This window comes from Pristiophorus japonicus, chromosome 16 (assembly GCF_044704955.1).
Source record: "Pristiophorus japonicus isolate sPriJap1 chromosome 16, sPriJap1.hap1, whole genome shotgun sequence".
Lineage (NCBI taxonomy): Eukaryota > Metazoa > Chordata > Chondrichthyes > Pristiophoridae > Pristiophorus > Pristiophorus japonicus.
In genome coordinates, this window is record NC_091992.1 from 53,383,903 (window position 1) to 53,396,927 (window position 13,025).

The 13,025-nt window shown below is 43.2% G+C and overlaps 1 protein-coding gene across 2 annotated transcripts in view; it reads right to left on the bottom strand.

The window, feature by feature from the left end:
• The window catches only part of LOC139226504 (lysine-specific demethylase 2B-like), a 193,431-nt gene that overhangs the window by 14,852 nt on the left and 165,554 nt on the right, over positions 1 to 13,025 (bottom strand). For both annotated transcript variants that reach the window (XM_070857335.1, XM_070857334.1), the window contains exons 8-9: positions 9,146 to 9,309; positions 89 to 250 (exon numbers count right to left, since the gene is read on the bottom strand). In XM_070857335.1, coding sequence (XP_070713436.1) covers positions 89 to 250; positions 9,146 to 9,309 — 326 coding nt within the window. The remainder of the gene's footprint in view (positions 1 to 88; positions 251 to 9,145; positions 9,310 to 13,025) is intronic.

Here is a 13,025-nt window from a genome sequence, read left to right on the forward strand (position 1 = left end):
TGGACACAGTACCTTGCTGCAGTGAAGTAGACCATGATACTAAATACTTGCTAATGGATTATACATGTGTACTACTCTTTGAACTGACCTACTCTGCAATCTGTAGGCGGTGAAAGCAACTCCCTCATCTGCGAGTCTTTGAGATCCTCCACCCAACGAAGATCGAGCATGCGTAGAAGGGGGCAACTCGACGTACAAAGCGCAGAGATCGCACTCCAAATGCAACCCGCTAGTGCCAGGATTTTCAAATCTGTCACAAAAAAAAGTTACATTTAAATTCCATTTCATTTAAAAAGACAGATACAAATACACAATAGGCTGTCCAGTAATCCTTAGCCCATGAAACATCTGCAGACTTAAATTAGATAAACATTTAAGTGGCTATTAATTCTGTGTAATTATTCTTGGGCGTGCACACAGTGCCACTTAGAAACCAGAACACTGCACTGGGTGGAAAGGCCTCCATTCCAAGCAAAGCAATGAGCGAGCCTCGACTGCTCTCTTGGACGGAAGCAGCTTCTTAACGTGTTTTAAAGGGGAACAGCAGGGATAATTTACATTAACCCCAAGTACAGAAAGACCATTTGAACTTCCAGATACACAGATTTCAATTCCTTTTTAAATTGGCAAAAAAATTAGAGCCACAATATTGGTATCACAGCTGATGTTTACCTCTTGACGACTTATGAACATTACAACAGCAATGTAATGACGGGTATCAAATTGCATCATTAATGTTGTTGAGTACACGCCACCTCTATAAAAGTACCACACGCCAGTGCAACAGGATGAAAATCCATGCAGCGACTGACATTTCACTGCACTTGTATGATGCAGATGATGTTTTATTTGACAATATAGTTTCTGTTTTGTATGGTCACCAAAAATTAAGTATACAGGTTGAACCTCTCTGGTCCGGCACCCTCGGGACCTGACCGGTGCCGAAATAAAGAATTTTCCGAACCACGGGAGGTCAGTGCTGGTGATCACTGAGTGAGGGAGGAGAGGCGGGGAATGTTGGTAATTGGTCATTTCTCTGTCTGTCTCGGGTCTGACGCCCCTTCACTGCGCTGTCAAGTCCCACAATGAGGAAGCAGAATGAGATGCTGAGCACTTAACAGTGAGTTCCAAGCCCAGGAAACTAGCAGTTCTGCCACGGAAGCCAAACCACGGATGTTTCTGGACCAGAGAGGTTCAACCAGTATTAATTTTAATTCTAGTGGCTGTAATAAGAAAGCATATTGCAGTATTCTCAAATCCTGTAATTATCCCATGTTAGATAGAATCAAGGTGCAAAAAAAGGACTCTGTTATCCTGGAATAAACTATTAAAATTATCCCATTTATCCCAGTGCTATTATGGTCATTGAGAATGCAATGTACTTGGGTCAATACACTATTTCTCAGTTCTGTTGTATGAGGAGCTAACACCGTATTGGCTGCATAATAGCCTATGTGTTTGAGAGCACAGGTTCAGTACGTTGCACCAGCTAACATGCTAGTAAAGATCCACTATTTTCAATCATTATATTGTAAACGGAGAATTGTCCATTAGAATGAACTCGTCCTCTATTAAGGCAATACCTGAAATGTGCTGTGCAATTACAGCAGCCCTCAGTCACCACTATGAACATCTAGTATTTGTGCAACTAACAAATGGCATCATAAGGTCAAGTTAAAAGTAAGTTGTTCATCATTTGCATATAAAAGTTAAATCCACACATAATATCCAAATCTCGAAGGATATACAGCATGAACTGCTGAGTAACTTCAATTTCCAGGGCGTCAGTCAGAGAGCCATTAGAGATAGGGATCCAGTTTTATGGAAACAGGCCAATACAATTTGTTGAGATTAAAAGTGGCATTGCTGAATACAACCTTTCTTACACATGGTCCATAAATGACTGTACTAGTGTCCAGGGCAGGTAACAAACATCGTAATGACTGATGCAATTAGCTATTTGAAAGAAAACATTTGCTCCCCTTTTCTCTTCTGAAGGTGACTCATACTAGGGTGCAGTATATTTCTCAGGTTTCTCAGTACAATCAGTTCTAATCTAGCAGCATATTTCTCTCAGTTTCTCTACAATCTAATCCAGCAGTATATTTCACAGTTTCTCGCTTAAATTATTCATATCTCTCTCTGCCATTCAAGCTTTGCCCAATTAATTTAATTACAGGCAGAAGCAATCTCGGATATCAACTTCTTCATTTTCAATTAATTTTCTCTTATTTCAACAGAAAGCGCCGGAAATTAATTTATCCTTCAAACCAATTCAGCATCTTCCCAAAGGGCAGCCTCATTCACCTCAATACCATTAGCAAAAGTATAAATAGTTTTCGCCTGCTTCAAAATTTCAGTTGCAATTAATAGAAGCCACTCTTGATATAATCAAGTACTCAGAGAGGGGAAATGTCTGTAATATAACTGTGTTATGAAGTGATCTGTACCATACCAGCTTAATTCTGAAGGAAAGGGATGCCCCTCCTCCTCTTTCCTCCTCCTTCCCTTGCTTGATAGCATCAAAGACAAACAGCACAAATCTGTTTTTGTGAAAGGTGGAGGGGGGCGGGGGAGCGGATGGGGGCAGAAGAGGAGGGACATCCTGTTCCTTTAGAATTAAACTGGTACCGATTTGAAAGGTGCACACTACTATTCAAGGACACAATGTGCACAGTGCTTGGATTCACTAATCAATTTGAACTGGCATTGTTCAGATTAGCCAAGGATTACTGTATTCAAAATGAGGGTCACATTTTATAGTTACAATATACACATCTAAAAAGTGTTCTTATTTGAATTTCTTGGCTAATAGACACTTCAGGTTACATCTAATTTGCCTTGCTGCAATTACACTAACTGGAGTAGATGGATTTAGAGTTATTTGTAGGCATACATTCAAAAAATTAATGCATTAACTGAGCCAAACTACCATTTCTTAAGGGTGGAAGGCAGCCCTGCCCTTCCATTTTTCACTATGATACAACTGGTAAGCAGCACCATGGTCAGAGATACACTATACATGACTAATTGGTAGAATGGAAACCCAAGGCGATCATTCTTTGCAATGCAAGGCACCAATCCACATCATACAGTAAGGTGGAAGGAGGACATAAAAGACATAACCCATTACCAATCTGTGGTGTTCACAGAGGAGCTGCTGCGAGTCTTTTCTTCTCTTTGGGGTGTGGGCCAGCCATACGACGACTGTGAAGAGGGTGACTGGATTGGATGTCACCAAGGTCCACGTCGCTGATTGGCGCGTGGGCAGGTACAGCAGGAGCGGCGAGGTTGGGGCGCAGGAGCGATGAGTGATCGTGGAGCGACGTGATTGAGGCCCAGGAGAGGCGTGAGTTCAGAGTCCAGAAGAGGCGAGGGCTCAGGGGCAGCACGGGCCAGCCCACACTGCAATAAGTGTGCGCACTAGGTCCGTGCAGCAGAGCTGGTCTTCAACTGTCTTGGTTAAAACTTCCCACTGGACCAAGACCTAGTTCTGTCAAGCCCATGTGGTGGCTGATGTGCAATGGCCACCACTTGTTAAAAAAGTCCACGCACAGGCATCATCCACCCTTCAACATGTAGTTCGGGACCTGGAATATGAGGTCCTTCATTGAAACAGCTGTGAACTCATCCCTTTTTGGTGTGGAAGTAAGTCCTCCTTGATATGAGGGACCGCCTATGATGATGATGTTACAGTCTGTAATCTTGTGTACATGCAAAGGTTCATGGGGCTCAATCCATCTCAAAATCAAAGTGGCAGACCTAATAAGATGGCTACCGCTGGCAGCCAGTGATTCTACCTGCTGAGGAGCGTTTGGGGCTCTCTAGTGGCTTCTAGTGGCTCTCACTCCAGATCATTTAAAAAAATGAATTCAGGGGATGTGGGTGTCGCTGGGAAGGCCAGCATTTATTGCCCATCTCTAGTTGCCCTTGAGAATATGGTAGTGGCCAGCCTTGTTGAACCGCTGTATTCTTGTGGCGAAGGTATTCCCAACAGTGCTGTTAGGTAGGGAATTCTAGTATTTTGACCAAGCGACAATGAAGAAACAAATATTAATGCTTAAGGACACCCCCCAAAAGCATGTTTATTACCAGAGACAATTCTGTAAGGTAAAGGAGCATTAAGAGCACTGACTGGCTAAGTGGAAGCCTCACAATTACACGTTCACATGTTTTGGGGGGGCGGAAGCAGGAGATGGGAAGAAACTTATCAATAGTGCCAAGTGTATAACACTGAGAAACTCAGCTCCTCAGATTTCCCAAATGAAAGAAATCTGTAAAATTCAAAACTTCATGAATATTTATTCAGTCAGCTTAGCAGTTAGTGCTGGTCTCTGGAACAAAACTGAACTCCAATAAAAAATTAAACAGCAGTTAAAGCAGCATTATGCAATATTAAATAGAACTCCGTGTCAATCCAGTACTTTATTAATGGCTGATTTGTAAACCAACAATTTATGGGAGTTTTATAAACTACTCACTGAATATCCAAGGGTTTCCAATATAGTGCAGTCTCTACTTTATCCCTGCAGGATGGGATAGTTTGGCTAACACCCCATAGTATGGAATGAAGTGAAGAGCTACAACTGAAGCTGCTGAACATGCCATGCGGATTAAATATTAAGACTCTAAATAGTTTTAGACATGAGTAATGACTTTTTTTTCCATAAACACTACATAGAGTCCTAACATGGAAGGGGCTGGGGAAAGGGAATGAAGATCTGTGTAGTATGTGCATCAAAATCAGAAACTCATTTATAGAAAAACAGATTTACAACTTTACCAAATTTACCAAACATAGTAGCCAGGGGATAGACCCCTGCTCCCATTGCCAGTACTCGTATGATCCATACCAGTGCTCTACAGTTTTTTGGTTGAAAGTAAGAAGACCGTACCAACAAGTTCTGTTACCAAACAGTTGTACCACTTTAATCTTGATTTTAAACATTTTTTCCATTCACATTAATGCAAAATCAGTAAGATAATACATGGGTGTACTAAAGGATGGGTGAAGATCTACCTCGAGTATGGAGTCTCACACCTCTTGGATGTTGCGACAGTCGTGGAATAAATCCAGGCTGATGCAAAGTAAAATTAGGTAATCCAGTGGTTTACTCAGTGAGGTTCCTACCTGCACGCTCCCTCAGTGGTGCTGTTCAATGAGCATTAATTACACTGTGCCCTGCACTCTCCCTCAGTGATACTGTTCAATGAGCATTACACTGTGCCCTGCACTCTCACTCAGTGGTACTGTTCAATGAGCATTACACTGTGCCCTGCACTCTCCCTCAGTGGTACTGTTCAATGAGTATTACACTGTGCCCTGCACTCTCCCTCGGTGGTACTGTTCAATGAGCATTATACAATGCTCTGCATGCTCCCCGTGTTAATCACTAACCAGCCGAGAGCAGAGCACTGCACAGATGTGCTTATGTCCTAGCCAACATTTATCCCACAATCGAGATCACAACAAACAGATTATCTGGTCATTATCTCATTGGGGTTTGTGGGACATTGCTGCGTGCACATTTTCACATTTCCTACATTACAACAGTGACTACACTTCAAAAAGTACTTAATTGACTACGGTGCTTTGGGACATCCTAAGGTTGTGAAGGGTGCTATATAAATACAAGTTTGTTTTTTCTTTTGTGCATAGCTCCATTGTCACCGAACATAGTGCGATGCTCACTGAACAGCATCATTGAGGACTGCAGGCTGGCATCACTCTCTATGGTATATTGCTGAGCAGCATCTCTTAACAATTTTTGTGCTGGCTTCAAATTCGGTCACAAACTCCAACTCAGAGTGCACTATAATCCTTGAGATGGGAGCACAACAGCTGGGATGTCATTGCAATAGGTTTATTCAAAAATTATAAGCAGGCATTATATGTTTTTACATCCACGTGTATAAATCAACTGAGACATTTTATTTAACCTTCCTTCTACTCAAAAGGATAATATATTTATCAGTTATTCAGTTGGCCCTTCCTCTCAAATCTCAGACAGGATTTCCTATTCTGTTCCAGTCCATTCAAACAGCGAGAGTCTCTACAGTAATGTAGGCCAGATGCCCCTCCATTACAGTAAAACAATGCACTTGCAGCATCCTGCACACATTTTAATTTGAATCTTGAAGTGCCACAATCTTGGGATGCATTCCCACTCACACACTGGGTGTTGGCACGAAGCATGGACAGCAAACTCAGGAAAGTGAAGGCTTCCAAAACAGAGCAGAGTGAGACCCCCTCCTCCAGGGATGCTCATTTGGCTTTGCTCCAGGCCCTGACTCTGGATTCAGACTTCATCTAACTATAACTGCAGCAACCGTGCAAAGTGAAATCACTTCACATGGACATGACAGCTGTGGTGTAAATGTCCCTTTACACAACTCAAATCTTCGACACAAACAGGCTTTCATAGAAACATAGAAAATAGGTGCAGGAGTAGGCCATTCAGCCCTTCTAGCCTGCACCGCCATTCAATGAGTTCATGGCTGAACATGCAACTTCAGTACCCCATTCCTGCTTTCTCGCCATACCCCTTGATCCCCCGAGTAGTAAGGACTTCATCTAACTCCCTTTTGAATACACTTAGTGAATTGGCCTCAACTACTTTCTGTGGTAGAGAATTCCACAGGTTCACCACTCTCTGGGTGAAGAAGTTTCTCCTCATCTCGGTCCTAAATGGCTTACCCCTTATCCTTAGACTGTGACCCCTGGTTCTGGACTTCCCCAACATTGGGAACATTCTTCCTACATCTAACCTGTCTAAACCCGTCAGAATTTTAAACGTTTCTATGAGGTCCCCTCTCATTCTTCTGAACTCCAGTGGATACAAGCCCAGTTGATCCAGTCTTTCTTGATAGGTCAGTCCCACCATCCCGGGAATCAGTCTGGTGAATCTTCGCTGCACTCCCTCAATAGCAAGAATGTCCTTCCTCAAGTTAGGAGACCAAAACTGTACACAATACTCCAGGTGTGGCCTCACCAAGGCCCTGTACAACTGTAGCAACACCTCCCTGCCCCTGTACTCAAATCCCCTCGCTATGAAGGCCAACATGCCATTTGCTTTCTTAACCGCCTGCTGTACCTGCATGCCAACCTTCAATGACTGATGTACCATGACACCCAGGTCTCGTTGCACCTCCCCTTTTCCTAATCTGTCACTATTCAGATAATAGTCTGTCTCTCTGTTTTTACCACCAAAGTGGATAACCTCACATTTATCCACATTATACTTCATCTGCCATGCATTTGCCCACTCACCTAACCTATCCAAGTCACTCTGCAGCCTCATAGCATCCTCCTCGCAGCTCACACTGCCACCCAACTTAGTGTCATCCGCAAATTTGGAGATACTACATTTAATCCCCTCGTCTAAATCATTAATGTACAATGTAAACAGCTGGGGCCCCAGCACAGAACCTTGCGGTACCCCACTAGTCACTGCCTGCCATTCTGAAAAGTACCCATTTACTCCTACTCTTTGCTTCCTGTCTGACAACCAGTTCTCAATCCACGTCAGCACACTACCCCCAATCCCATGTGCTTTAACTTTGCACATTAATCTCTTTTGTGGGACCTTGTCGAAAGCCTTCTGAAAGTTCAAATATACCACATCAACTGGTTCTCCTTTGTCCACTTTACTGGAAACATCCTCAAAAAATTCCAGAAGATTTGTCAAGCATGATTTCCCTATCACAAATCCATGCTGACTTGGACCTATCATGTCACCATTTTGCAAATGCGCTGCTATGACATCCTTAATAATTGATTCCATCATTTTACCCACTACTGAGGTCAGGCTGACCGGTCTATAATTCACTGTTTTCTCTCTCCCTCCTTTTTTAAAAAGTGGGGTTACATTGGCTACCCTCCACTCGATAGGAACTGATCCAGAGTCGAGGATCATAGAAATTTACAGCACGGAAGGAGGCCATTTTGGCCCATCATGTCCACGCCGGCCGACCAAGAGCTATCTAGCCTAATCCCACTTTCCAACTCTTGGTCCGTAGCCCTATAGGTTACGGCACTTTAAATGCACATCCAAGTATCTTTTAAATGTGATGAGGGTTTCTGCCTCTACCACCCTTTCAGGCAGTGACTTCCAGACCCCCACTATTCTCTGGGTGAAGAAATTTCCCTTCATATCTCCTCTAAACCTCCCCCTAATTATTTTAAATCTATGCCCCCTGGTTGTTGACCCCTCTACCAAGGGAAACAGGTCCTTCCTATCCACGCCCCTCATATTTATAAGTTAACTCAATATAGTTCTAAACCAACTATTTTCTTTTGAATTGGACAAAAAAAGCCTAAAATCCAAATCATAATCAGACCTATATCCTAAAGCATTTTTTCCAAACTAGTTATATCAGAACCAAGGTGCCAGCCTTGGCTCAGTGGTAGCATTCTTGCCTCAGAGTCAGAAATTCATAGCCCCACTCCGGCAACCCAAGAACATAAGCCAGTGCTGCACTGTCAGAGATGCTTTCAAATGAGATGTTAACCGAGGCCCCATCTGCCCACACAGTAAGATATAAAAGATCCCATGGCACTATTCAAAGGAAGAGATGGGGAGTTTGATGAATGTCTAGGCCAATATTTATCCCTCAACCAACATCACTAAGACACATTATCTGGTCATTTATCTCATTACTGTTTATGGGACCCTGCTGTGTGCAAATTGGATGCTGCATTTCCCCACATTACAATAGTGACTACTCTTCAAAAAAATCTTTATTGGCCGTGAGGCGCTTTGGGATATTCGGAGGTTGTGAAAGGCACCATATAAATCCAAGTTCTTTCTTGAATTGGTGTCAGTCACACTCTGCAAAAGACACTATCTACATATGCAGCATTGCTGGGTTTCATCTTCACACACAGCATTTCTATGGTACAATTTTAATTGAAGTTCTCAATATGGTGAGTGCTCTTTAAAATTAACACCAAACTTAAATTAAATTAGTACCACGGTTATTTGACACTCCCGATATTTCAATATTACATATTAAATGAGACGGTTCTATTATCAGTCTTGTTCTAGAGACTGGTTCTAAATAGAGACTGATACAAACACAAGACATAGTGCACCTTTTCAGAATTCACATTTATATATATATATATGAACCAAATAAGTCTTACTTTGTAACTTGTTTATGAGCCAACTGAGTTGTTTTTTGGAGACGTTTGTCCAGCTAAGGTCTAGTATAATGGGCTGTCTTCTGATGATCCCACTCAGCATAGTTGGAGTGATCGATTTGCAGCGGCTCAGGTTGATTGTGGTCCACAGTCGCTTGTCACAACACCTGCAACCATTGAGGAAGAAAATAAGCCAGCCAGTGAAATCATGAAGTGGGCTAGTTAAAAGTTACCAAGTAAAAGCGTGTGCTTTGATAAAATGGCACCATTATACATAGACCCAGCAAATACAGGAGCACTCAAATTGCACCCTAAAAAGGGTGTCAATTCATTTTAGACTAGCAGATCTCCCATGGTGTGCTTACATGAGTCAGAGGTTACACTAAAGTACGACGGCTAAAATGTGACTGGAAGCAAGTGCGTGCTATGTGCAACTCTGGTTATACATGGTCTGCAGCTACCCACTGATTTTCTCCAAAGAAATTTGTATACAAAAGCCGTTTAATTGCACTCAACAAGATCACTGAGGAAATGTGGAATATACAGTAGAAACTCTGTTATCCAGTTACCTCAGGAAGGGGGTCAATGAAACTTCAGTATATACACAACATCACAATTTTTAAGTCCATAAAACATTCTGAATATAACGTCATGCTCATCAAAGAAACAAAATACAGCACTTTGTAAAAAAACACTATTACTGTATAAGCTCAGTTTAAAAACATGGTAATCATGACAGTAACTATTACAAAGTGCCCATAACTCTGATATTGTACTGTACGAAATGGAAACAGATTCTATCTCCATCTAAAAAATTTTACATGATGCAGAGTTAAGTACAGAAATTCAATTCAGTATACCTTCCATTTTAATAGTTTACATAAAGCTTACCCATGGACTTTAAATTCTGATTGTTCTGGCATTCCTCATTTAGGAGAGTATCATTAAACAGTAAAAAATGTACAGGTCAGGTGCACTTTAGAACTGCCCAGCCACAAAACTGGCTGATTCCTCAGCAAAATATCAGGCTGCTTCAAGCAAGTTTCCCTTCCACTTGTGCTGGTGTTTATATCTGCTGGCCAGAACTATACTAGCACAGCAACAGCTGTGCTTCAGTACTAAGCAACTAAAAAGGGAACTGAAGCTATTACTGTGCATTTTCAGTTTTGTAATTCTGCTCTAATGTTGTTTTGTAAGGATGAAGAGATGGTCAAAAAGACAGCCAGAATGCTGACCATGGCACCTTGGAGCAGGAGGAATGAGGAGGGGAAGTGTAATGTGGTAGTTGTAGGGCATTCAATAATTAGGGGGATGCACAGCATCCATTGTAAGCAGGATCGAGAGTCCCACATGGTATGTTGCCTACCTGGTGCCAGGGTGAGGGACATCTCAAACCAGCTTGAAAGAATATTGGAGAGGGGGGGAAGGATCCAGTTATTGTGGTCCATGTTAGGACCAACAACATAGGGAGGAATGGGCAAGAGGCCCTGTTCAGAGAGTACCAGGAGCTAATTGTTTAAATTTTATTTAAAAAAGACCTTGGGACCGAAATTGATGGCCTTGTCGCCGACTGCCACCAACATTCCTCCCCGAGTTGCGCCCAGTGCCAGTTTCCATTTGGTCCGGAGCGGGTGGGAGGAGAACACCATCGGGAACCGCCCGCTGACATCAGCGGGCAGCCGAGTGGCACAACCAACCTCCCGTCCGTCGATACGCTAGATTAGTGCGGGCGGGAATCGGTGCCAGAAAGGGGGTGGACCGCTGCAAGGAGGCTGGTTTATCCCCGCCAGTGAGTATAAAGAGCTGGAAAAAAAAGGTTAGTAAACAATTTTAATATTTTTTCTTTACAGCGACTTACCTGGATGGGGTCCCCTGAAGGTCTTCCGATGTTTTTTTTTAATGCTTTTTATTTGCAGCTCTTCGACCCTCCCTGGGCCCAACTTCATCCTCGGCAGCACTTGGGCAGCAAGTGCCTTTGCTGCCGAGAATGAGGGCTCCCGCTCGCTGCCGCCCAGATTGACGGCGCAAGTCTCTCTTTTGCTGCCGGTCGCCCTTTCAAGAATATTTTTGCCAAAAACTCCACCCAGAGTACCGTCAGGTATCTCGGCGGCCATCAGCGGTCCTTTGGGCAGCCCTTGCCCTTCACCAATTTCGGCCCCCTTAAGAGTTATAATCTCTGTTATTATCCAAGCCACGTGCAAATTGGCATAGGGATAAGAGGATTAGGGAGATGAACACATTGCGAAAGGAGTGGTGTGAGAAAGTGGTGTTCTATTTCAAGGGACATTGGTACTACTACTAGGACAGGAAGGAACTATTCCATTGGGATAGGTTCCACCTGAACCAGGGATGGGACCCGTCTCCTAGAGAAAAGGATAAATAGGGAAGTCACAAGGACTTTAAACTAGTAAATAGGGTGAAGGACTCGGGTGGAAAAGGTATTTTAAATAATAATTCAGAAACAAATGAAAAGGAAGAGTACAGTAATAAAAATTTGTGTTAGATACTACAGGTAAAGGGAAAACTAAAAGTTGTAAAATAATTAAATTGAGAGAGAGAAATAAGAAATATGTGAAGAAAAACATTAGAGCCCTTCTAGGTGGGCGAGGTCACGGGTTTGGGAGTTGCTGCAGTGCATCTTGTAGATGATGCACGCTGTAACCACGGTGTGTTGGTGATGGAGGGAGTGAATGTTTATGGTGGTGGATGGGGGTGCCAATCCAGCAGGCTGCTCTGTCCTGGATGATGTTGAGCTTCTCGAGTGCTGTTGGAGCTGCACTCATCCAGGCATGTGGAGAGTATTCCATCACACTCCGGACTCATGCCTTGTAGATGATGGAAAGGCTTTGGGGAGTCGGAAGGTGAGACACTCACCACAGAATATCCAGACTCTGTTCTTGCTGCCACAGTATTTGTGTGGTTGGTCCAGTTAAGTTTCTGGTCAATCGTGACCCCCAGGATGTTGATGATGAGTGTGATTCGGTGATGGTAATGCCAGTTGAATATCAAGGGGTGGTGGTTAAACTCTTGCTTGTTGGATATAGTCATTGCCCTGGCACTTGTGTGGCGCGAATGTTACTTGCCACTTATCAGCCCAAGCCTGACTGTCGTCCAGACCTTGCTGCATGTGGGCATGCACTGCTCCATTATCTGAGGAGTTGCGAATGGCACTGAACACTGTAGTCATCAGTGAACATCCCCACTTCTGATCTCATAATGGAGGGAATGTCATTGATGAAAGAGCTGAAGATGGTTGGGCCTAGGACACTGCCCTGAGGAACTCCTGTAGTGATGCCCTGGGGTTGTGATGATTGAGCTCCAACCACCTTCCTTTGTGCTAGGTATGACTCCATCCAGAGGAGAGTTTTCCCCCCGATTCCCATTGACTTCAGTTTTACTAGGTCTTCTTGAGGCCACACTCGATCAAATGCTGTCTTGATGTCAAGGGCAGTCACTCTCACCTCACCTCTGGAATTCAGCTCTTTTGTCCATGTTTGGACCAAGGCTGCAATGAGGTCTGGAGTCGAGTGGTCCTGGCGGAACCCAAACTGGGCATCGGTGAGCAGGTTTTCATCATATGGTTTTAAAGGAAGTAGGAGAGAATACTGTAGATGCCCTAACTATGATCTTCTAAAGTTCTCTCGATTTAGGAATGATTCATTTAGATTGGAAAATTGCACACATCACTCCGCTATTTAAAAAAGGTGAGGGGGGGAAATCAGGGAGCTATAGACCAATTAGCTGAACATCTGTTGTCAGGAAATTACTAGAGCCAATAATTAAAGATAGTGACTGAACACCTTGAAAATTTTCGGCTGATCAAAGAGGGCATGGATTTGTAAAAGGTAGGTTATGCCTGATGAATCCGATTGAATTTTGTGAA